The sequence below is a fragment of the Alexandromys fortis genome, unplaced genomic scaffold (genome assembly GCF_014885135.2).
Source record: "Alexandromys fortis isolate MF-2015 unplaced genomic scaffold, M_Fortis_MF-2015_v1.1 scaffold_56, whole genome shotgun sequence".
Classification (NCBI taxonomy): Eukaryota; Metazoa; Chordata; class Mammalia; order Rodentia; family Cricetidae; genus Alexandromys; species Alexandromys fortis.
The window spans coordinates 3,489,012-3,515,674 of NW_026067935.1; the positions used below are offsets into that span (position 1 = coordinate 3,489,012).

General features: G+C 46.8%; 1 protein-coding gene across 2 annotated transcripts in view; it reads right to left on the reverse strand.

Moving 5' to 3' along the window:
* Positions 1–26,663, reverse strand: part of Tmem132c (transmembrane protein 132C) — a 301,046-nt gene that overhangs the window by 171,942 nt on the left and 102,441 nt on the right. For both annotated transcript variants that reach the window (XM_050146639.1, XM_050146638.1), the window contains exon 2: positions 15,963–16,851. In XM_050146639.1, the coding sequence (XP_050002596.1) occupies positions 15,963–16,851 (889 nt within the window). The remainder of the gene's footprint in view (positions 1–15,962; positions 16,852–26,663) is intronic.

Here is a 26,663-nt window from a genome sequence, read left to right on the forward strand (position 1 = left end):
GTCTCTCCAGACACAAGGCTGGAGGGGAAAGGATAGGCAGAAATGGAGTACAGTTGAAGGTAACACACACGCTAGCTCAGATGGGTGAACTGGAAACTGCCAACAGCAGCAGTGTGATCAGCTAGTCAAGGAGGGTGACCCACCCAGATGGGTGCAGGTGTACACTGTTCTGTGGAATTCTCATGCCTCACTACGCACATGGGTTCTGAGTCAGCAACTGTGGGGTGGGGGGCCAGCATGTTTGCACAAGCCTCTAGGGGGTGCTGTTACCACTTGCAAAACCCCTGTCTAAGCTGTTACTGGTGCAGGCTGAAGGCTCATGGTAGTATCAAGGGCATGGGCATAGTTTGGAGGAGCTTCTCACGTCGACCACATGTCTCCTCTATGATGTGACGATGCCAGTTTTCTCTTTTAGTTGTTTCTGTGTCTGTTTGTCCTGCACAACAGCTGCTGGAAATTGCATTCATCTCTATTCTACTGCCCTGTCCTGACATGTTGGGTGCAAGGCAGCTCTGAAGCCCTCTTGCTGCAGAGATAGAGAGAAACTTTCATTCCCTTCCTTTCTGAGTCCCCAAAGGTCTCAAGATCCCTCCAGAGGTGAGGCTGCCTGATGTGGTTCCAATAACACTTCTCCCTGCCAAGTTTTATTTGGTTCACTTTACTGCCAGTTTAGGAAAAACTTCATGTGAATAAGAATAAGCCTAAATAACTTGCCCAAAGTAAAAATTAAAGATGCTTAGGCTGGAGAGATGGTTCAGTGGTTAGAGCACTGGCTGCTCTTATAGATATCCCAGGTTTGGTTTTTAGCATCCTTATGGTGGGTCACAATCATGTGTAACTCCAGTTCCAGGGGATATGGCTCCCTCTTCTGGTCTCTAAGGACACAGCACACACAAAGTGCACAGACATACATGTAGGCAAACACTCACAGAAACAAACCTTTTTAACTAAAGATGCTAAATAGAAAACTAAATCAAAATGTTTTTATTTGAGCAAACAAAGAGTCATGAACCAGACAGGAAGTGTTTGGGGCCATCTACAGGGATAGTACGGGTGGGAAAAGCTTTCAGAAGACAGGCCAGGAAGGAAGACAAAGACCACATTGTTTGCTACAGATACAGAGTTGATCTGATTTTGTCTAAGTAAAAGTCCCTCCCATCTCCCAGTCTCGAGAAGAACCATGATATAGCAAGAACTACAGCAGGTAAAAGTATCATTTATTGTATCAAAATAGCACACCCACTATGAGGTGAGCCATTAAAGAGTTAAACTCCAATAACAGGCTTGCTGCTGGAAGGGCACGGAAAGAAATACTCTCCCGAATTCTTCAAAGACATAAAACCAAGTACTTAGCGAGGAGGAGCCAGGGGGCGTCCCTCCCCCAGCACCTTTCATCCAACAACCCCACTGAACCAAACGTGTGCTCCCACGATCCCGTTTTAACTCAGTCACCACGTGTGACTCATCTCCCCACTCCGCACTTTGGGATGACATAACTGAGTTTGTCATCTGGACTCCATCTTTAAGTCTTGCATCTCAGAAACCCTGACAGAGATCCATCGATGGTGAGGTCACATGCCCAACCTCGTTCCAGGAAGTGTTCATTAATGGATACTGAAGGGACCCGAGAAAAGTGCAGTCCGCTTCCTGCTGATGTGATATCAAGGACAGGTTCTGTCTGAATGATCCAGATTATCACTTGTTTGCAGAAGCAGAGGTGGGAAGATGGACTCACTAGCAAGGTTTAAACTAACTAGATCAAGCCCCTGCTCTCTGGTAAACAGGAAAATTGGCCTCGAGTTCAATGGCTCATGGCCACATTATCTTCAGCCAACATGTGCAAAACAGAAGCCTGGCCTTGCCAAGAAGGGATGCTCTGTCCTTATCGGGCAGTTTTTTAAAGATGGAGAGGGCACGCTCATGAGTCTCTATGACACACGTGGGCTCTGAAGTCTGAGAAGCAACTGTGTACCACTCTCACAGGGGCGGTCATGAACCTGCTCAGCTGTTCTTTCTGCTCAGTGGAGGAGACCGTCTCGTGCACGGTGACGTACCTAACACCCTCCCTAGTTTCCATTCACCAGTAGCAATTTTCCCCACTCTCAAGTCAATAACTAAAAAAAAAAAAAAATCCCCCTAAATGTATCTCTGGGGAAGCGGGTGGAACCAGTCCTTGGTTGATCTCAATGAAAGCAAGGGCAGTTGTCTCCCCAATAGAAGTTGATCCTGCATTAGAGATAGGGGCCCCCAAGTCAGATGCTCCTAATTTTACTCACAGCTCTCTATCCGAAGGCCCAATGTGTCAGGCGACCTCCAAAACAAAATATGTGTAATAAAAAATAATAGCAATATAAAAACAGATAATATTTATTAAAAGTAAAATAGGTACCAACTGTAATAAAATTCTATCTGGTTGAAGTCTCATGATACCGCTGTACACTACGATTTATCCACACGCAGAAGTCAAGGCTTAGGAACCTGTCGTGGTCACACAGCTGGGGAACTGGTGGTGCTGACTTTGAAGCTCTTTACCTATGCTTGACCCTCGTGCCTCTGCCGCTAGGCTGTAGCCCGAGTGCGCACCCGTGGCTAGCTCCTGCCCCACCCACGAGTCCTCCTCCTTCTAGCACCTTCATTTTGTTGCTTTCCCAGATGACCCCATCTCCACTGGCCCTTAACATGCTTTGGTGAGATCCATTCGCCTCTTTCAGCTTTAAGAATAGCCCACTTGCCTTTGCCGGCCATTGTAAGTAGATTAGAGATGGCTGTGTGGCCCAAACAAAGTCAAGGCAACTCAATTACAGGCCATTTACTGGACTCATTATAAGAGAGACATCTACTTTAGACTCTACGCAGGGCAAGAGGCAGGAGCCACTGGGGCTCCCTGAGCAGAAAATGAGGGCGGTAATGATAATTTGTGCCAAAGGGATGTCATTTCAGCCAGAGGCCTCTGAATCCAAATCCCCCCACCAGTTCCATTGCAGGGGACAAAGAAAGCTCTTTTTAGTTCAAGTCAGTTTGAGTTGTAACTGAACTGAATGTGACAGACACATGCCTTCCCTCTCCGTGGCTCTGTATTATCGTCTGCAGGATTGGCTGCTGAGAAGACTGGCTTTTTTCCCCAAGCGCCATGGAGACACACTGTTAGGAGCCCACAAGGACCACCCGAGCCACAGCATCCAAGAGGAGCTAGAGTTTTGTTTGACTCTTGGGATCCACAGGTTCTATCCGGGCTGTGTTGGGCAAGATTGGCAGAAAAGAACTCACATTCCTTTGTCGATAGCAAGTTCTATTTTCAAAGACCCCTCTGGGAAACTCAAGAGAAGCCTACACTGTGATTGTCTTGTCACGGCAATGTGGCAGTGGGGGCAGAGACTTTAGGGAAGGTAAGATGTGGTCCCTGCCTTCTGCACATTGCTGCCATGTTTCTGTCTTGAGTGGGAGCATCCTGGCCTCCCAGATCGGTGTTCTCCAGGGAGAGGACTGAGGAAAAAAGTCCTAACTCATGTAAGATGGATGTAGAGACCATGAATCGCACTGGAGGGAGAGGGGAAGATAAGGATCCCAGCTCTGGGGGAAGGGAGGTGGATGAGACCTGGGGAGCTGAGAGCTGCAGCCACTTCCCTTGTCCTGCTGCTGTATGGTTTACTTCTGGCTACCTCCATGTCCCCAATGTCCCCATACAGAGCATCTGCCTTTCCAGAAAGAGTTCCTCTCAAAGTGGACGGCAGTTGTCCAGAGGGAACTCCAAGACACATGCCCAATGCCTCTAAGAACACTGGGAACACAGACTGCAATGGCAGCCTGAATTTAGGAGCAATCATAAAGAGGTGACACCATCAGAAAACTCTCTAAATGGTCTTTTCATCCCTGGCTAAGAGTTGGACTTGGCTAATATCTCTGAGGAGGACAAGACACATTGCTCAGGAGCCCCAGAGAACTGACATCAGACCACAGACTAACTGGGCAGTTACACCTGAAAATATCCACAACACTTCACTGGGCACGGTGGAACACATTGGTCATTCCAGCACTCCCAAGGCTACAGCTGAGGACTGTAAGTTTGACACCAGCCCATGCTACATGACGTGTGCAAGGCCAGCCCCGGCAACATAGTAAGAGCCAGTGTCCATAAACAGAAACGGGCTTTGGGAAGTCACTCTAGTTGGGAAAGTGCTGAACATGCAAGCATGAAGCCTTGAGTTCAAGCCCCGCACTCACATAAAACACCAGGCATTGCTGGTACATGATGGAATCCCAGCATTGAGCAGCCAGGGACGGGTGGATTCCTGGAACTCATTGGTGGGTCAGCCTCACTTACAGGGTGAGTTTCAGGAGAGTGAGAAACCCTGCTTCAAAATAAATAAATAAATAAATAAATAAATAAATAAATAAATAAATACCCAAACCAAAACAAAACAAAACACCCCCAAACCAAAAACTAAACAGGTGGATGGAACGCCCCAAAAGTGACATCTGAAGTTGTTCCCTTGTTTCCACACCCATGCACATACAGGTATACATCTCATACACAAGAACACAATACACACATATACATACAATAGACCTAAGTCACCCCCACACAATGTGCACACACTCACAATACAAGCATACACATACACAGCTCTATGATACACACATACACATACATGCACACTTAAAATTGCATGTATACTAACACACATACACGTGTGCATACACATACATACACACAATACATGCATGCTAATATATACATATAAACATATTGGAAGAGGCCGCTTGTTTGTTCCTGGCTGTTCAGCCCCAAAATAACCACCTAGAAACTGTATTAATTATATCACTGCTTGGCCCATTAGCTCTAGCTTCTTATTGGCTAACTCTTACATCTTAATTTAACCCATTTCTATTAATCTGTATATCACAACAAGGCTGTGGCCTACCGGGTAAAGTTCCAGTGTTTGTCTTTGGTGGGGCTACATAGCTTCTCATGGCTCTGCTTTCTTTCTCCTAGCATTCAGTTTAGTTACCCTCCTAGCTCTATTCTGTTAAGCCACTGGCTGAAACAACTTCTTTATTCATTAACCAATAAAAGCAACACACAGATAGAAGGACCTCCCAAGTCATAAACATACATATATATGCACATAACATCCACACATACTAACTACACATTTACACTTATAAACACACACATATATACACACAATACATATACACTCTAATGCCACATACAAATATGCACACACAAACATATACATACAATGCACACATGTACATACATACATGCTAACATATACACATACACGTATGTGCACACTTACATGCATAAACACATGCATACATGCACAGTAACACACATACAAACACATATGCATACACATCCATGCTTATATATACACACCACAACAAAGGAACAAAAGACAGAAAGGACTGAGCCTCCCTGCTGCAATTACAGCTTGATCCTTCTAGCACCTCTGCACTCCGAGAATTTTCCAGAAAGACACAAGATGCCACAGGCCCATTCCTTATGGGTTAAACTGTGCACCACAGTCAAAGGCATAATTTGGGGAACTTGAGAGCCAAGATGACTTTTAAGTGGGTTAAAGAATGTGGAACAAAGGCGGCGGGTGGTGGGTCGGAAGGGCTCTCTGGCTCCTCTCTGTTCCGAGCTGGAGTCAATTTGCTGCTCAAATGTTTCCCACAACAGCAAATAGCTCTGAAAGTCTGAACCAAGGCTGGGCTGCCTGGCAACCCAGATGTGTTTGGGGGGAGTTGGGGAGGAGACAGGGGCTGGAGCAGGAAACTACTTCTTTACTTCTTCCCAAGCAGAAAGAAAACGGCTCCTTTTGTCTGTTCCAGGAGGACATGTTTAAAATGACAAGTCAAAGAAAATGAAAACAAGCCCTCGCCTTTGCAGGCATGCGGTGGGGAGAATAGCAGACATCGGACAGGGTGCAGAAAAATGAATTTCTGCAATTTTCCGATTTTCTTCCAAAGGTGCTGTCAATGCAAACTTGATTGTGTCTTAGGGTCTCCTCTGGTAATGGGGAGTCTGAGAACAGACCAGCTCTCCCTTGACCTCATAGCTTTATGGCCAGTTGGGAAGGTAGGGGCAGAAATGGCCAGGGTGGTCCAGGTATCTGGAAAATGCTTTGGGGAGGAGGAGCTGTGGGGTTCTTTTTTTTTTTTTATGTTTTTGTTGTTTTCTTTCTTTCTTTTACAAATCTTCAAACATGAAAGAGATCAGAAGAGAAAAGATGTCTCTGTGAAATTGAATTATAACAGCATCAGGCAGTCTAGGCTCAACAATTAAGAGGAGTGAACTTGAGGGTGCAGGACTGGATGGGGGTGGGGAAGGGAGAGACCTACTTCAAACTCTGGTGCTTCCTGATAGGGGACATGGCTGGTGCTGCCAAGGGGTATGGCAGCACTCGAAGAGCCAAAGGCTTGAAGTGGCTTCTCTGTGGTGGAGTCAATGCAGCTCCCATCCCAGAACACATGCCCACATGGGGCCTCACAATGAGAGCCTCTGTGAGGTGCCACCAGTGAGCGGGCCCTGGTACTCAATGACAATGTCCTCACAGGGTGAAGGAAGGGGGCGCTGAGATGTAAAAGTCACGGAGCAGCAGCAAGAAGAAAGGCGTGACAGGCAGAAGCTGCAGTGAGCACCGCAACCACAAGCTGAGGGACGAGGGCCACACCACCAGGAGCCATCAGGAGCGGGGAGTGACAGGAAGGAATTTTCCCTAGACACTTTGCAGGCACCTTGACTTCTGACTTCTGGCCTTCAAACCTGTGAGGGAAAGAAGCTTTGCTGCTTTAAGTTACAAAGTTTGGAACTAGTTGTCATGACAGATGCAAAAATCTCATTGCTACTTTGTGTGTATGGGGGGCCAGCGAGGATACATGCAGGTATGCAAATGTGTATGTGGAGGCCAAAGGCAGACATCAGGGCCTCCTTCCAGCACTCTATCTTGTTTTCTGGGACAGGGTATCTCACTGGACCTGGGCTCACTGATTCAGCTAGACTGACGGGTTGTGGGGAGAGGCAAGGACCCTCTGACCTGCCTCTACCATGCCAGGATTACAGGCACCACACCACCCAGCTCTTACCGTGGGCTCTAGGATCCAAGCTCAGGTCCCCACACTTGTACAGAAAGCACTTCACCAACTGAGCCATCTCTCCAGCCCCTAATTATTCCTTCTTGGAGGCAAAAAGAGCACCTGCAGGCATTTGTGTCTGTCACGTGACAGCTGTAACAGGACTGGGCTACCCGTCATATCAACATAACCTAGGGTCACCGGGGAAGAGGATCCTTTTTAAAATAATATTTTGTTTTAAATTACGTTAATGCATGTGGTTCTGCATGTAGGTATGTGCACATAAGTACGGGTTCCTGAAGAGGCCCGAGGAAGATGTCAGATGATCCCCTGGAGCTAGAGTCATGGATAGGTGTGGGCCACCACGTGGCTGCTGGGAACCACGTGGCTGCTGGGAACCACACTTAGGTCTTCTGCAAGAGCAGCAATTGCTCTTAACCACTGAGACACCTCTCTGGCCTCAGGTAAGAGATTCTTAATGAAGGATTATCTAGATTAGACTAGACTATCCAGACTGTCTTGTGGGCATGTCTGTGGGGGATTGTCTAAATGATTTAGGAAGACTTTGTCCATTGTGGGCGGTCTAGGCAGAGTGTCTTGAACAGCATAAGAAAAGAGAGAGCTAGCTGGGAGCAAGTAATGGATTTGTTTATCTCGCATGCCCTTGACTGTGAATGTGATGTCATTGGCTTTTCCCGAATGATGGACTGTAAACCTGAACTATCAACCAAAAACCAAATAAGCCCTTTCCCCCCTAACTCCCTCATCAGGATATTGTATCACAGCAACAGAAATGAAACTATAACACTCTTCAAATGGAGGCACTTATGAATACCCCTTTCTGGCTTCTCGTTAAAGCCACAAAGCCTGGCAGTAAACTTTTCATTTATTACCAGTTGCTGGGGCTGTCAGGTGGCCAATCCCTTCAGAAGTAATACTGGAACATTCAGGGCCTGTGTCTCCTGTTTCTTTTAGCTCCCTAGGTGTGGCATATACCCTAAAGGCTGGTCACCGTGAGCAGGTAGGCAGTTGGATTTAGAACTGTGAAGCATGCTAAATAAACTTTGCAATCCTCATGACTATCTAATTCAGGATATTTTTATCAGTCCCAGAGGCTGACATCACTCCCTTCTCATCACCTGTCCTGGCCACTGATCACTGTCTCTTTCTGGTTTGCCTGTTCAAGACATTTTATACAAATGAAATCACAGTCGCTAGAGTCATAAGTATGTGACTTCCTTCAGCATTGTATGTTCGAGGTTCACCTACACGACAGCATATATCATAATTTAATTCTTTATCGGTACCTCATTTTCTTCCACTACAAAGGGACCTCACGTTTGCTGATTCACCTAGCAGCTGATGAGTGGTCTCTATGTCTGGCTATAACGATAATATTTCTGTACACGTTTGTGTCCTCTGTGCCATTGTATGGCATGCTACCCTTTGACCTCTGGTGGGAGTCCAGGACTCTGCCCTTTGTGCTGGTTGGTTACAAGCTGATTTTATTGGATTAACCTTTCCTAGCCCCTGTAAAGGAGGTGGGAGCCAGCCTCAGTGGCATTTGTCAGGCTTCTCAAAAACAATCCACCTCCTCTGCTTGGGAACCAATGCTCTCTTAGCCCTCTTGTAGATGAAGTCCCATGGTCCATCTCTTTAGCTGCTCTCCTGCATTCATCCTTTTTAGTCATTGACTGGAACATGCTAAGAACACGTCACAGTTGGGATTGGTTTTTATTTATTTATTGAAATATGTTGAGATTATACCAAGGCTATGTTGACTCGGTTGGGGAACCAGGGAATTACCGATTATGGTGACTGTGCCTCACTCAGCAGTCACAGGGATCACAGCGAATGATTCAGTTTGTATCCAAGAGTGAGGGGAGAAAGGGGCATCGCCTCTGAGCCCATCTTAGGCTACTACATTCCTCGCCCATTTTACGGTCCCACCTCTGGAAGACAAGGCTATGAAGGGCTGGATGCTGGCTTTAGAACAGCTTTTCTTTGTCCCCTCCATTGTCAGGATTAGCTCCACACTTCACCACCATATATATAAATAAAGAATTTAAATGAAGTTACCCTCCAGAACTTGACTGTAGGACCCTGTTGCTGAAGACACTATATACTTGAGTCATAGAACGTGAAGAAATCAAGCAGGTATTCCCATGGAAGCTTCATTCCTACTGGAAAGCTTTCATGGTGCTAGAAGGTTCCAGGCACACTCTTGGTGGAGAAAAGTCATCCTCAATCTTACCTAGCTGTGAATTTTACAAAGTACAATAACGACCAGCCTGGCAAGACGTGTCCACTGGTTCAACAGTGGCACAAACATCAGGTGTATAACCAACCACTTTCTGATTGGATTTAAGGCCCATCCCACAAGATGGAACCTATACCTGGCATCATTACTGGGACCAAGAACCTGTGTCTAGACAGGCTGTAGGCACTAGGAAGAACCTACTGCTAGCACTCTGCTAACTGGACAGACCTAACAACTCACCCTTATATCCTTAGATTAATATAGCTCTCAGCCCTCATCAGAGACTCGTCTCTCAAGAACAGATAGTGATTAATACAGAGACCCATAACTCTTCAATGTGCAGAGAGTAAGAGACTAGGGAGTGCTCTGACATAAATGGGACATATGTATCACATCCTCTTTTCTATAAGACTCTGGAATCACTGAGGAAGAAAAGGTGGAAGGATTGCAAGGGCCTATAAATGACGGCAAAGAGTGCTTTCATGGCACAGCAGGGAAGTGTGCTGGGTAGGGATGGATTGAAATTCTCAAAGAATTAGTAACAAACTAATCCTCTTGGGGTGGGGTTGAAGAGATGAGTCACCAGTTAAGAGCACTTGCTGCTTTCCCAGAGGATCCAGGATGGGTTCCCAGCACCCACATGGTGGTTACAATCTGTAACTTAAGTTCCTGACATCAGATGCCCTCCTCTGATCCCCATGGCCTTGAGACAAGCATTTTGTGTGCACACATACATGCAGGCAAAACACTACCTACCTAAAAGGGGACACTTTTGCTATCCTAGGTCTCAGAGCTTGAGCAAAGCTTTCTGAGGGCTGGAGAAACACAGGAGTCCGTGGGAGCAAAGATACACGTGAAACAGCGAGCTTCCCTCTTCAGTTGTCACCTCCGCGTGTTCCAGAGCCTTCTACATTCAACGATCTGTACTCAGTTTGAACGCTTAGTTGCTGACAGGGCTGGGAGCACATGGTCTGTGTCTTCATCTGGTCATCATTAACTGATCCTTCTTCCATCCTGTCTCAGCATCCTCGCCCTGAAGCCTCCATGACTATGCTTGTCCATTGTGCTACCTTCCAGCAAGGCCTGCCTCATTCAAAATGCCTTCTCAGGACTCTCCTCTTCTCCCTGGTCATATTTATAGCATTAGCTTCCTTATTGGGTGTGGGGGGGGGCAGGTTCCCTTCTCGCACTAGTGCAGAAAACCCACTCAGGAATGTGGTTACCCTGGTTCCTTCACTGCCATAGAACAATGCTCTGCCCACAGGCTTAGTCAATATGAGTGGAACAAAGATTTACTGAATTAAAAGAAATGCTGTGTGCACAGTGAAAATGGGAGAGTGTTGGGTCTTGTTTGGCTCAAAAAGAAGGTAATTATAAATGTAAAAAAAAAAAACAACCCTGGAAACAGAGCAATGTTTTAAAATCCCAGACAGAAAAGACAATTTAGGGGATGGGAAGAAGGCTTTCAGGGGGTAATAGTGTTGGCTATGCAATCATGAGGACCTGAGTTTGAAGCCCCAGCATTTATGTAAAAAGCTGGCATGGTTGGTAGTGCCTGTAGTCCCAGTAGTGGGGCCTAGAAATATCCAAAGACCCTGTCTCAAGGAAGTAAGGTAGACAGTGACAGGAAGACATCCAATATCCAGCACCAGCCTCTGCGAGCATGGGCAAATGCATGTGCATGCATCACAAACAATACAGACATGAGATAACACACGAATAAATGAATAAACAAACAACTTGGAGAATGTAAGCCTTTCATTTGCTCAAGAGCAGGCTTCACATAGCTGTTCTTAAGAGGTTAATCGTGGGGGTGGGTGGAGAACCAAGCTCCCCCCTGTGGAGTAAGAGCTGGATGATTGGAGGAGGGTGGCTACCTGAGCCCCCTAGGCATCTTACAGGCACACGGCTATTTCTCTAGCCTGCTGGAGTGCAAAGCTTTCCTGCCTGGCCTGGAGGGCTCACTGCTCATGAAATTGCTTGTGGGATGCATTCTCTCAGCAAAGCCTCGCCTCCCTGGTTAAATGCTAAGGTCTTCAAGGGTCTCTGAGATGCTCCCCAGCTTAAGGCATCTAGTGTCTGAACATGCCTGCTCATCTGACAAGTACCAGGTTGAGAAGGCAGGCCTTATCATCATCATCCAGGCTGTGGTAACTGTGCCCAAATACTGTGGTCACTTCTCAGTCCAGATGTTCAACAGCGAATGTTTGACAGAGTGGGTAGAGCGTGCAGAATCCATCAATGATGCAGGATCCTCCTCCAAATCCAGGGCCTGAAGAGGGCACCCTGCACAGGCAAAGGTTTCATATCTCACCTGTCCACAGGGCACATCCCTTAAGGGAAACTGGATATTTCTTCCAAAATTTGCCCAAGGCAACTGGGCTTATTCCGCTTTAAAAATTTCCTCAGTTACGAATAAACTTGAAAGGGATAATGTGCCTTGTGACATGAGTTTTTAATCCAAATATTACATGCAACTTAGTTAAAATGGTCAATGTGTGGCCTTGAAAGCAAGGTATGGATTGGCAGATTGAGGGACGAAGCTGGGAGAAGGTAACTGGGAAAGACAGTGATTTCTGCAGCTGGCCACCGGAGTATCAGAAAAAGAAATGAGCTGCTTTTTGTTCTGTTTTTGAGATGAGGTCTCATTGTGTAGCCCTGGCAGGCCTGGAACTCTCCATGTAGCCCAGGCTAGCCTTGAACTCACAGCGAACCACCTTCCTCTGCCTCTTGCATGCTAGGATTCAAGGCATGTATTGCCATGCCCCGATTTCAAAGAGAATTATAGACGATGAGGTAGAGGTTGGAGACTAAGGAGATAGGAAAAGCTGAGATCTGCAATAGGGGAGCACAGAATGGAAAACCATATGATAAGCTGCTCAAATGGGCCAATGGTCAACTTAAAGCCAGATAGCAGAAAATCCCCAGGTATCTATACCGTCCATAACTCTCTCCTCACTTTATGTTATTTTATTTTCCATGTTTCACATATTTGTGTCATGCATGTATGTGAATGCATGTTTCAACATGTGTGTATGTACATATTTTTGCAAACACCCGGAGGCCCAAGGTGGATGCTGGAAACCATCCTAAATCTCTTTTATACCTTTTTCATGGAAGCAGAGTTTCTCAATCAACCCAGAGGTCACAGATGTGGCTGGTCTCCTAGCCAGTTTGTTCTGTGACTTTCCTATGTCTTCCTCCCAAGGCTGGGATTACTGGTGGGCTGCCCTGGGGACCTGAACTCCAGTCTCCACTCTAGCATGGCGAAGGTGTGGCTCTCTGAACAATAATTCCCCAGTCACCCTTCACCTTTTAATATTCATTCATTCATTCATTTATTCATTTATTTATTTATTTATTCATTCATTTATTTATTTATTTATTTATTTATTTATTTATTTATTATGTGTATTTGCCTTTGTGAGTTTACATGTAAACATGCATGCAGGAACCCAATGAGTAGCCACCAGAGCCCCTGAAATGAGAGTTACAGGCATTTGTGAGCCACTATTTAGGTTCTGGAGATTGAACCTAGATCGTCAGCAAAACCAGTAAGTGCTCTTAACTGCTGAGTCATCGCCCCTTTATTTTTAAATGATTTCCCTCCCCCCGTTTCAAATAGTAAAATTGGGTCTTTGGAATGAGAGTGGATCACTCCAAGGCAAACCGTCAGACAATACTTTTCTTTCTGGTCACTGGGTTCAGAACGGAGATGTAAGTATGTGGGTCTCTGTGTGCACTCTAGCCATAAACACATGCGTCTCTGTGTGTGCTCTACATATAAGCACGTGGGATTCTGCATGTGCTCTAGACATAAGCACTTGGGTCTCTGTGTGCTCTGGGTCTCCTGTGCTGAGGAACTTGATGTCAAGTTTAAGGTCAGAGGACACGAAGCCTTTGTGTGTGAGCAAGGCTCACCTCCTTGCACGAGGCCTGTTGTGATTTGTGATTAGAATGCTGTGAGTCAGAGCGTGGACACTAAGACACACTCAACTCTGGGAACTTTTTCATTTCTGTGCTCTGAAAGCCCTGCTTTCTAGAAGATGGTCCTTCCTAACAAAGCCAGGGTGATATGTCAATCAGTACAGTTTGGAGGACAAGCATGGGAGCCGAGGGATTCACAGAACAATGTCCCTCTGCTGCTAAAATAGAACTCAAGGGAGTTTCATAATTTTTTTTAAAAAAAATCTATGGATAATATGATAATATTCGATCTTCGTTATGTTCGAGACACTGGTATAAACCACCCCATAAATACAGAATTATGACAGACCTGTAGAAGCAGGTAATAAAACTGAATTTATCTTTAAGATAAGGAGATTGAGGCTGGGAAGAGAAGCCTTGCAAGTCACCCAGGCTGTGTGTGGCAGAAACAGGACCAGGACAGAGGTTCTAGCTTAAGAATGGAAAATCCAGACATCATTCTGCAATAGCCAGGCCAGAGCAACTCCCCTGCAACCAGACTGCCTGGTCCTTAGATCCAGGCTGCCCAGGGGGTCTCAGAGTCACCCTGTGGAGAGCAGAGGCTACACTTTCTCAAGGGGAATGCTATTTCACACAAGTGGGGGACAACAAAGGGTGCCGCTGACATGTCACAACTCCCTCCAAGTGTTGCAGTTGCCTGCCCTTCAGCCCCACATCCCCAAGCCAGTACTGCCTGTATTCAATTTACAAGATCGAAGAGCCCCAGGCAAAGCAATGAACTCAGATTTAAACTCAGAACTTGGATCAGTAACTTCCCTGCTCAGCTTAGGGGGTGGGAACAGGGCGAAGCAGCAGTAGCAGAAGCTGGATCTTCACCACCTTGGCTCCTCACTGATAAGGTGATGGAACTTGCAGGAAGCCACAGACACATTTCCCGAGAATACACTGTCCCCCGGCCCAGCCCCTGCCCCCGAACCCATCCATTTCAAGCCCATGAAAGACATGGATTTTGCATAGGGAGGGGGTTGTATTTTAAGTCCTTCAATTACAGCCAGAGCAACCACATCCATCCACTCATAAATAGCAAGAAAGAGCAGAGGGTGCAGCTCAGCCACTGAATATTCAGTTAACACGAACAGATGGGATCGCGGTTTGATCACGGTTTGGTTCCTGAAGATCACGGACACAGGAAAGTGTGTATATTGATAAGACAGAGCACTCAGTAAATAATTATTGGAACCTGCAGGATTAAAAAACGTATCAGAATCTTAGAATTTGAATTCTTTATGTGACACACGCAAAAAAAGCAAAAGCCTTAAAAATAACCATCCTGGCAGCCAGACTACTGAAGTGTGGAATAGCAGGCTGGCGTTCTGTTTTGAAAACATTTTCCTCCAAAGCAAATCATCTGACACACATACACACACACACACACACACACACACACACACACACATTTCTAAGAGGAACAAACTGTAGCTACATCAATTATAACCCAAGGTTTTCTGACTGCCAATCAAAAGCCCTCTCTTTTGACTATCAACTCCGTTCCCTATTGTGAAACTCCTGGACTCCTCTGAAGCGGCTCTGCCTCATGGGGCTTTCCTTAGGCACGTTATAAAACACATGTCCCTGAGCCGAGTCCCAAAACCCTCTTAGTGAGAAGCAGCCCATAAGAGCTCCTCCGGATACCCTGTGCCCAGCTCACAGTGGCCATGGAGGCGAGCTTCCCAAGATGGAGCCTGTCTGCTGTTTTGCTAGGCATACCTCTAGAATCACTGAGCTGTCCTAGCTACCAGAGGGAAACACGAAACCAATGGAAAAAGATAGGCAAGCCTTGAGAGTCTTTTCTTAAATACAGCCCAGGGGCCATCAATACCCCTGGGCTGGGCATGAATGTGTAAGCTCATATCACAACCACATCCGTAGACAAGCAAATGAAGACAACGAAAGCCTAGCCTCCTTGTCCAGTCTGATGAAACCTCAGGGCCAAAGACCCTACCATCACAACACTGAAATTCTTCAGCTTTGCCATCCTAAGGCCATGGGCTCCCAGGATGGTAGAAAGACAAACGGTCATCTCAGCTTTGAGGTTTTCGCATGGCTTTTTGCCCCCAGCACGAAGGTTCCATTTCTCTAAAACACAAACCCATCACCCTCATTGGTAGTATTGGGTCACTATGACTGTTGGAATACCCACAATAAGGTGGGGGCTTCCACCTTCACACCAGTTCATCAACATTACAGACAGAGAAAGCTAGTCTCTAGGAAGGTACAAAGCCTTTGGATCAATAGAAAATGAGAAGGAGGAACAATCATTGGGTGGTACACCCTACAACAAAATACCCCCCCCCCCGAGCCCCTTAAAGTGGGTGGTCTTCCCAGTTATGGGGCCCCTTCTTTATCTGAGAAGTCGACGACACTTGCAAGTCAATGAGCTCATTTTGCACAGGGTTGTTTTCTTGAATTTTAATTCTGTAGTTGGCAGAGAAAAAGGGGCCACCTACAAGGCAGCATCGCCCTTTCCCGTTCATCACCCACAACAGACAGAGCCTAGGAACAGTTTCCCAGCACACCTCTGCTTGAAATCACTGGCTTCTCTCCAGGGGGAGGTGGCAATTGCCCTACCCCATGCGCGGAGTCAGACTTCACTCTGGACTCGGCATGGCAGGAGGCCTGCCTGGGCACCTACCTCAGGATGAAATGGTCCACAGTAGAGTTATTGGAGATGGTGACAGAGGCAGTGACTATGTCTCCCTGCTTGACGGGCTGGGAGGGCAGCCAGATGACCACATTGCCATCCAAACGCAGTTCGCTGAGCTGGATGCTGTCCTGGGTGCGGAAAAGGCCAATGCTGCCAATCTTCTGCAGGTGGGACGTCCTGTCCTCCTGCCCATCCTTTCCTGGACGGATGGCGTTGTCCTTTCTGGTGTCACCTCCGGTGCAATCCCCTCGCTCATCCCCTGGATGCACAGTGTAGTACAATTCCACGAGGTTCCCTTCTGGCTGCTCTGCGGGCCTCCTTTGCCCGGACATAATCATCGGGAGACTGAACCAGCCAGGCAACATTTCCAGCTGGGCTACGCACAGCCCCAGGGCCCCAGCCAGCCGGCAGCTGCCCCGAACTTCCCGGGTATCTCGGAAAGCAAAAACCCTCAAGCAGGGCAGTTTCTCGGCCGCTCTGTGGTCATCCCAGTCTCTGCCCACAATATGGAAGAGCACCTGCACTTTGGGCCGACTCAGGTAGACTTTCTCTTGGAGGATGTAGGCCTTGAGCCTCCAGTCAAAGGGAAACTGATTTGTTGGGCCTAAAAAGTTGGGGTTCAACATCAAGTCCAGGGGTATAACCTTTTCTGCAGAGTATGGCCCATAGCTGACATTTAATACTGGGGGCTGCCTGGCCTTGTAGGTAAAGAAAGACTCCACCCTGGACTGCAGGCTGGCATTCCGCAGCAGGTCAGGGTTGGCCTCCTTTAGGAAGAAGGAGGTCTCAGTTCTGAGGATGTGGAAGCTCACGGGCAGGTACGGCGGCAATGAAGAGAATCTCTGGATATTATCGACGATCCGGCGACCTTCTGCCACTAAAGGGAGAGAAGAGAAGAAGTACAGTCAGTAAGAGGCTGGTGTATTCTGGTCTTGATGTTCAGGCTGCAATTGAGAACAAAGGAATTAAAGTCCCAAAGTCCAGGAGAACAAAGCCTCAAAGAGACCTTCCGGAAGTAGCCAAGGCTTCCAGATGGTCCATGAATTAAGAATTTTTAAGTTCCAATATGTAAAGTAGACTGAAGTATGTAAAGCTGGGAGTTGGGGAAATGACTTAACAAAGTGCTTGCCATGCAAACTTGAGGGCCTGAGTTCAGATCTCCAGAATTAAAAAGAAGGAGGAGGAGGAGGAGGAGGAGGAGGAGGAGGAGGAGGGAAAGAAGAAGAAGAAGAAGAAGAAGAAGAAGAAGAAGAAGAAGAAGAAGAAGAAGAAGAAGAAGAAGAAGAAGAAGAAGAAGAAGAAGAAGAAGAAGAAGAAGAAGAAGAAGAAGAAGAAGAAGAAGAAGAAGAAGAAGAAGAAGAAGAAGAAGAAGAAGGTGGTAATGGTGATACGTGTCTGTGGTCCCAGCACTTGGGAGGCAGATACAGGAGGACCTCTAAGCCTTCCTGGCTAGCTAGTCCAGCCAAATCAGTGACCTTAGGAGTAAGAAAATGACTCCTAGGATAGAATAAAATCCACAAGCAAATCCTAAAAAAGAAAGATTTAGCTTGAGGTAAAGATAGTACCTCAAATCCTGAGGCAAAAATATAGACTTTAATAAATATTGCTGGGACAGTTGGGTAGACACTTGCTTAAAAATATGTTAGATAAAAATATTTTTTTCAATTTATTTATTGTTTTATGTACATTGGTATTTTGCCATGGGTGTCAAGTCCCCTGGAACTGGAATTACAGATCATTGTGAGCTGCCATGTAGGTGCTGGGAACTGAACTCCAGGTCAGTTCTCTTAACCACTGAGCTACCTCTCCAAGGCCCCAGATTTAAATCTTATAAGCAAGATTAAACCTGAGGGCCAGAGAGATGGCTCAGTGGGTAAAGTAGTTGCCATGGGAGCCTGGAGATCGAAATTCAAATTCCCAGAACCCATGGCAAGGTCTGCACGGGGGAGGCAGAGATGGAAGGATCCCAGGGCTCTCCAGCAAGCCAGTGTAACTGCACTGGTGAGCCCCAGGTCTGGAGAGAGACTTTGTTTGAAAAATAAGCTGGAAGGCAAGAGAAGAAGACACCTGATGCCAACCTTTGGCCATCACACACCTGCATGGGTACAAACCCTCGTGCATCTGTGCGTACATATGAATGCACAACAGAGTCTCGCACACACTCATACTACAAATTATAATACTAAACTCTGAATGGATCCGTGAAGAAGTAGAGGATAACTGAGGGAGAAGAGAAAGAGAAAAGATAAGGAGACACAAACAGAGGCAGAGGGGAGGGAGAAGAAGAAAATCCATCTGAAGTAGATACTGTAAAATACGAGGCATCTGGGCAAAAGGTAAATAGAAACAGGGACTAGAGAGACGATTCAACAGCTAAGAATGCTGGCTGCTCTTTCAGAGGACCCGGGTTTAATTCCGAGCACCCATATGGCAGCTTAAACCTATTTATATCTCTAGTTCTAGAGGAACACAATGTCGTCTTCTGGCCCCCGTTGGTACTGCATACACACAGCACACAGACAAACTTAAAGTATATTAAGAAGTATGTGACAGGTGGATCTCTACGAGTTCGAACCCAGCCTTGTCTATGGAGCTAGTTCCAGGACAGGCAGCTAGTTCCAGAGAAACCCTGTCTTGAAAAACCATTGAGAGAGAGAGAGAGAGAGAGAGAGAGAGAGAGAGAGAGAGAGAGAGACCGTGAAGTTCTTTTTACTATGTTACAACTCTTCTAGCCATTGCCAAAGCCAAAATAAAGAAAAGCAAACATATCCAGCAAAGCAAAAAGAATGTGAGCAAGCCATCTTAGTTTTATATCCTTCATCTCCTATATACAGATCTTGCCTGCTTGTTAGGAAAAACAGCAACAGCAGAAATCCTTCTCCATTATTCAAAAACCAGGAGCAAAAACAGCTGTATTCACATGGAAGGATTTCAAGTCCTCTGGTAATGTGGGCCGCTTGGGCTTGGTAACTTTAGTCATTAATCACTGAAGGCCAGGTTGTCACCACTGTCTTCCTTTACAGCTGAGGACAGAGTACCATCACCAAATGTGCAAGAGGCTGAATAAGTCAACCATCCCCTGCTTAGGAGGGAGCCCTTAAAGGCCCCCTGGACCCTTCTGGTCCCCTTCACGATTCAGCTCAGGCAGCAGCCAGCAGCCTACCTACTGCCCTTTAGTCTGTTCAGATCCGGACGATGCCCGGCCCCACCTGAAAACTGATTTTGCTCAACACACAGCATCTTACGAGATTTCTCTAAACTGAAACACCATTTTAAAAAGCTGAGAGTCTCTGGGTCTCCAGCTTCCCTCTCAACATAGTGAGAATGGAAACGGTGGGGATCTGTCTGTAACTGAACAGAGTAAGCAATGGGCATCTGCGTGCTGGCTGTTGTCTGGTACTCGGCCCCTGCATCCTGAGCGAGATGCCTGCTAGACCCTCGGCATGGACTTAATGTTTACAGCCCTAGTTTAGAATCATCAGATGGTTAAATCTGTGCCTACTGTGGCTGCTCAGATTCCACACTAAGTCAGCAATGGACAACGCATACGCCTCCCTCTTGTGTTCCTCTATCCATCCCAGATAACTTATCAGCCAGTGAGTAGGCTGATAGCCATTTGCTTGTCTGTGATGAGATCCCCATGAGGGCTTTGACTTCCACTATTTAGGACACTACTAAGTCTCTGACTGCATGCAGGGCTCAAGATCATGAATGCCCAACCTCCACCTTGGCAGCCTCAAGTCAGCCTGCCTCCTTGCCTGGTCCTTGTGACTCCCGGGGCAGGGGAGGGGGTCCAAACCATCCCATTCATAACAGAGAAGCTGGGAAATCTTTCTCTTCCTCTTTCTTTCCAACCTCATTCTCCCCCACTCCCATTCCCCCCACCCCACTCCCTGTTTCTCCTTCCAACAGCAGCCTGCACACCCTCCCTGAGCATATGGGACATCCTGCTTGCTCTCCTCTGGACGCGTCCCTAATCCCTTCCCTGCAGGGACACTGGCAAGCAGATCAAAGCTGCCTTTTGGTTCTGTGTCCAGATGAACTTAGGTTGTCAAGATGTCTCTTCAAAGAAGTAACACTCTGTTCCTAGCCCCAGAGGCCCTGTGCTGAGGTCACCAGTGACAAGGGCACCTTCATTCCTTTCTTGTTAGGGACTGGGAGACGGCTGAGCATCTCCGGTTTAACCCACTCGGTCCTGTGCCAGCTTCAAAGACACCCAAAAGCTCTGCCAAGGTACCGCATTCCAGGAAGAGTCCTCAGGAGTGTCGCAGTGACTGTTTAAGAAACTCACAAAGTTTGACAAAATACCAAGAGGCAAATAGCCACATCTAGTAACTTTCATTTTAAAGTATTTAGCCCTGTCCAAAACGGTTCTTAAGAACTTGAAGTAGAGAGATTTAGAGCCACTTTTATGTGGGCAAGAGTGAGCCAAGGCTAAGCATGGGATTGTAGAGCCCGTCTGTCGCAGGGAGTGCTGGGAACATGAAGCTTTGCCAACAAGTTTTGCCATCATTTTTCACTCTTCCTTCCTGCACAGAAGGGGTTTCTCTCTCTCTCTCTCTCTCTCTCTCTCTCTCTCTCTCTCTCTCTCTCTCATATTTGTGTGTCTCTGTGTATGTGTGCATGCATGTGCACACGTGCATGTGTGCAGGTGCAACTGTGTGAGCATGCATGTGGATATCAGAGGAACATTTCAGGTATCATTTCTGAGTCTCTACCATTTTGGGGGAATGGGGACAGGGAGTGTGGGGTCTCACATTGGTCTGGACCCTTCAAACTAACCCCAAGGATTTGCCTTTTCTCTGCCCCCCCCCCCAACACTGGAATTACAAGCATGTACTACTATGCTCCAAATTTTAAGTGTAGGTTCTGGGGATCAAACTCAGGTTCTTAGGTTTACAAGGCAAGCATTTTACAGACTGAGCCCTCTCCAGGCTCAAGGAGGGGGATAATTTTTTCTGCTTTCTCTAAAAAACTAAAACAAATCCACAAATGACCATTTTGCTTTTGAGCAAATGTGGAGTTCAGTGCCTGCAAGATGAAGGTGGAGTGGACTTTCTGCTCAAATCTTCACAGCTGGTACTCTTCATCTTCTAGGGTCACTGTATCTTCAGCATACAGTCTAGGGTACCAGCTCTGGTCTCTGTGCCGAATCTAGTTCAGAGCCCATTCAGTCTGTGAGACTGGACCTGAGTCAAGTTCAGGAGCCTTGGGTAAAGGCTAAGGGCAAGCAGTTTGAGTATGAAGATATCTGCATTTGATCCACTCACCAGCCATATGGCACCGGGTACATGTTTACTTTTTGTAAGCTTCTAGCAAGATGGCGCAGCTCACAAAAGCACTTGCTGCCAAGATGGATGCCACGAGTTTAGTCCCCAGGGCTCACATGGCAGAAGGACATAACTAACTCCCAAAAGCTGTTCTCTTGCTTCCAGAAATACAAATTAAGTGAACAAAATGAAAAAAGGAAAAAAAAGAAAAGAAAACATTATAATTGTCAATCACAAATATGACAGGTGTCCTGGCTGATCTACCACTTTTTCGGTTTTGACGCCCACAAAGGAAGAAGCCTGGGCTGAGTACTGGGGGTGGAGGGAATATGGGAGAGCAAGGTCATCCCACTGATGGTACACGAGCCATCTACAGCCAAGTCATCAGGTGAGGCAGCTCATTCTTAGTAGCCCAGCCCAGGTAGACCACTTACGTGAGACCACAGCTTATTGGGGGTGTTTCCTTATAAAGCCAATCCTGCTAGAGAAGGCAGTAGGTTGTCTACTTTCTGGGCAGGATTCCGAGACACGGTTTCTCTGTAGCTTTGAAGCCCTGTTTTGTAGACCAGGCCGGCCTTGAACTCAGAGATCTGCCTGCCTCTGCCTCCCAAGTGCTGGGATTAAAGGTGTGCGCCACCACCGCCCGGCCAAATCTTAACAAACATGCTATGAGAACGTCTACATACCGATGAGGAAATGGGGGACTAGAAAAAGACTTTTCCCATGAAATCCTGATTGTACTAGTGCTGTTCAAATTCACGTCCAGTTGGCTGGAGCCAGAGACCATGATCCTGTGGACAACGGGGCCTCTCTCTACCAGCTACATGAGAATGATAAAGTTCAGTAATGAGAGTCATATGACCCATTTAGTGAGAGCCTGGTTCCTGATGAGGGCTCGAATAGGATCATGTTTTATTACCTATTAATTTAAGTGTATACATTCAGGTGCATGTGCACTTGTGTGTATACACAGTATACATACATACACACAACACTTTTTTTTTACATTGAGTCCTGGGGGTTGAACTCAGGTCTCATGCTTGTCTGGTAAGCACTTCACTGACTGAGCCCTCTCAACCAGACACTTCCATGACAGTAGCCAGATATACGAATGCACTCTAATTAGCCAAGAGGTTAATTGTTGATAGCTTTACTGATTGAAATAAGCAATGCATTAATATCAATTAATTTTTAAAGTCATCCTTCTAGAAATTAAAAGGAAAATACAAAATCACATGGTCCAAGAGCTACCTGCCTAGGTAGAGGTCTGGGCTTATGGTTTGTCATTTCTACAGTAAGGGGCAAGATCATCATTTGTTGGTGAACACCCAGTATACTTTCTCATGATAGAATTACTTAAAGAGGGTCTGGGGAGATGACTCAGAGGTTAAGAACACTCACTGCTCTTTCAAGGGGACCCAGGCTCAATTCGCAGTCCCAACATTGGGTGGCTCACAACTATGTGTAACTACGGTTCCAGGGACTGGATGCCCTCTTCTGGGCTCTGTGAGAACTCCATGCATTTGGCACACATACATACATGCAGGCAAACACACATGGATAAATCTTAGACAAGAAGAAGGAGAAGGAGAAGGAGAAGGAGAAGGAGAAGGAGAAGGAGAAGGAGAAGGAGAAGGAGAAGAAGAAGAAGAAGAAGAAGAAGAAGAAGNGGAGAAGGAGAAGGAGAAGGAGAAGGAGAAGGAGAAGGAGAAGGAGAAGAAGAAGAAGAAGAAGAAGAAGAAGAAGAAGAAGAAGAAGAAGAAGAAGAAGAAGAAGAAGAAGAAGAAGAACTATTCAAAAAGAATGAGAAGGGAACCAATCTCCTGATGACGTGGTTGACTCCAGAAAGTCTTCGTCTCTTTAATGTCCCACCCAAATACCTGCCTATGAACCTGGTGGCTGTGCACAATCACCTCTGCACTCCCAAAGGTTTCAGCACTGTGTGTGCTACCAAAACACATCACATGTTTGGGGAGGTCTGGAGCTAGGAAGGTCTGTGACCTTTGCCATGTCTCCCAACTGCACAGAATCCATTCCACACTGCGGTGGGCCCCTGAGCTCTGATGTCCTAACCCTCATTCTGGCTCACTGCTGCCTGCCAGCATCTCTAGGGAAGAGAGGACAAATGCTAGCTCTTAAGGGTCTGAATCAATGTCTCAGGCCAATGCTGGCTCGCGAAGGCCACACAGAGAGGCCCAGGGAGCCGCTGACAGCTGCACCTTCCCATCCGGTCTCCACGCCACAGGCAGTGTGCCCACTTGCTGTCTCCCTCCCTGTGTATCTGTGTTTGCTGTCAGTGTCGGGGATATTGCGTCCTCCGTCAGTTGTTCATCAGAGAACCCCAGTGCAGAGTCACCACCGGAAATTGAGTTTTTGAGATCCCGAGATAGTGGACCTAGGAGATGGCTGTGTCACTTAGCACCCAGACATTCTCTCTGGGGGAAATGACCCTGTCAGTCCACATGATGCACTGCTATCAACATGAGGCTCACTCTCTGACATGCTGGCAGACTATGGACTTTTTCCAGGTGACTCTGGCCCAAGATGGGAAGGGTAGGCCGGCTCACGCAAGTGGAAGAGAATGGACTTAAGATGGGAGCGGGGAAGAACGACAGGCGGATGGAGGGATCACCCAGGGCCTGGGTTTGTGGAAGGAGGTAGAGTTGTCCTGCATGGGATCAGCAGCAGAAATCCATAGTGTAATGTTATCAAAGTAGACACACAACATGGCAAGATGCTCCAGGCCACGTGGGTGCAGTGGTGGCGGAACAGTGACAGAGTAAAGTTCTAAATTTCCCGTGGCCTAGTGGCGTCTCAGTCACTATGTGGTGTGGCATGGTGGAGCATGCGATTCTCAGAAGGTGCCCACATCACTAGATGACAAATGGCTTATCTAGATCCTTCCTTCTTTGAATCGGGTAACACTGAAATGAAATATGGCCAGGTTACACGAGATTGTTTTAAGATAGGGTAAGGACTTCTGCAAAGAGTAGCAAAGGAGTTCCTACCAAGGGTGACTGATTAACTGCCTAAGGGAGAGCTGGTCTCTTCTTTTAAAATTATTTTGCATTTATTTAATTATTTTCATGTACGTTCTCTCGATATGTCTCTATTTCTCTGCATGCACATACATGTGAATGCCTTGCAAACCAAATACTGACGTCAAGTGCCTTCCACAGTTGCTCCCTACCTTATTTTCGAAACAAGGTCCCTTGCTGAACCTGGAGCTTGTGATTTGGACAGACTGGCTGGCCAGCGAGCTCCTGAGATCCATCCGTCTCTGCCTCCCTAGTACTGAGATCATAAATACACATCAAAGGACCTAGTTTTTTATGGACCCATGCTGGGGATCAAACTCAGGTCCTCAATGTGAGCACAGCACTGGCTTTTCCAACTGGGCCATGTGTCCAGCCCCTGGAGATGCTTCTGATGGCCAGAACCAAGATGTGGACACTACCAGTGCTGAGCAAGTGCAGGTCAGCAATGTTAATAAACACTTCTGATGGACAGGGCAGTGCCACGGCAAGTTTCCGTGTTGGCACAGCAGAGAAACCCTGATCTAACTAGGCCCCATGGCAGGAGAGAATGGGACACGAACAGTTACATCAGCAAGAAGTGACACAGAAGGACTTCAGCCAGAGCTTTCTCCAGCCCAGAAAGAAGAAACACATCATGGTGATCATGGCTGGAGTCAGACAAAGCTATGAGGGTCTGGTGAACCCCTGAGCTACCATAATCAGGGACGTTTTTATTTCTTGTAAATATTTGAAACTTTCGAGTCTCAAAATCATCGCCTGCATAGATAGAATCAACTGAAGACCTTCAGAACACGTCAGATTCTCGTGGCCTCAGCAAGCCTGGTAAGGGGGCAGAGGTTATGGGACTGTTTTCTTTCCCTCTTCCCATTCCTCCTCTTTCCTCTTTCTCTTTTTCCTCCTCATTCCTCTTCTTTCTTTCCATTTCTTTTTGAGACAGGGTCTCATGTAGATACTGGCAATGAACTCATTATGTAGCCCAGGCTGATCTTGAACTTCCTGGTCCTTTTGCCTCTACATCCTGAGTGCTGGGATTATAGGTGTCTAGTACATCTGGTTTATACAACGCTGGGTCAAACCCAGAGCCTCACGCATCCTAAGCAAAAATTCTACCAACCACACGCCGGCCTTTCCTTCTCCTTTTCCACCCTTAGATTATGTTGATAAACTACACTAAAACTTTTTTTGTGTGTGTTTTTTTTTCGAAACAAGGTTTCTCTGTGGCTTTGGAGCCTGTCCTGGAACTAGCTCTTGTAGACCAAGCTGGCCTCGAACTCACAGAGATCCCCCTAACCTCTGCCTCCCAAGTGCTGGGATCAAAGGCGTGCGCCACCACCGCCCGGCTCCACTAAAACTGTTTTAAAGTTCTAGTGTAGATACATAGACACATGGGGGAGAGAGAAACAGACAACAAACAAAAAACTAAAGCACACACACACAGAAGACAAAAACAATAAAAAAACCAAAACAAAACATTTGCGTGACATTTATATAAGAAGTCTCAAGTCTTGGAGGGTGGACTTGCGCACGCAGTCTAATCTGCATCAGACACTGGCTGCCAACCCCCACTCTCATAGACACCTGCAGAAGGCTTGCTGGCCTGTCCCAGTGTGCCTCAAGGAAAACCAGATCGGGTGCACCTGCCAAGTCGCTGCAGCTTGCTGGAAACTCAAGCCAATTTGAATCTTTCCCCTTTCCCATTTCTGATTTATTAACATTCCTCGGCGGCAGGACTTCTCTCTCTGCTAAATATGGCTCATTGTTTCCTTCCTCCTGAAACAAAAGGTACCTTGATAAGCGGATTATTTGGTTTCAATGCTGCTTCTGGGGGAACCCGAATACCTTTTGCTGAAATTACACAGTGGGGTTTGCAATTTCATAACACACCAAAAACGCCCCTTGAAAGGCATAGCCTCTTAGATTCCTGTCGGGGCCCCTGAGGGGATATCCCCGTCTTCTTTTCTCAGAGAGAGATGTGGGATCACTCTCAGCTGCCGCTAGGTTAGGTCCCTAGAAACAGGCAAAGAGCTTTGTTTTTCAAGAGTCAGTGCTCCAAGATACCCAGGATCTCCGGCCTGATGGGCATGGAAATAGTGCTTTGGGTAGATAGGAGGGAAATGCCCATGGGTGAGTCTTGGCGGGGTGGAGATAGTAGAGGCTCTAGGTATTCCCGGAGCTGAGCCTGTGGTGGCCCTCACAGTAGTTCTGTGTTGGTGCGCCTCCATCTTCCTGTCCTTACTGGACACCATGGGCGGGTCCCAAGCCAGTGTGTGGATTCCAATGAGCTGAGGCCCAGGAACATCAGCCTCTCCTTACTTTCAGAACAAACTGCCACCAACTTAGCAGCTTCAAAGGACAAAAGTGCATTTTTGGTTACCCCTGGG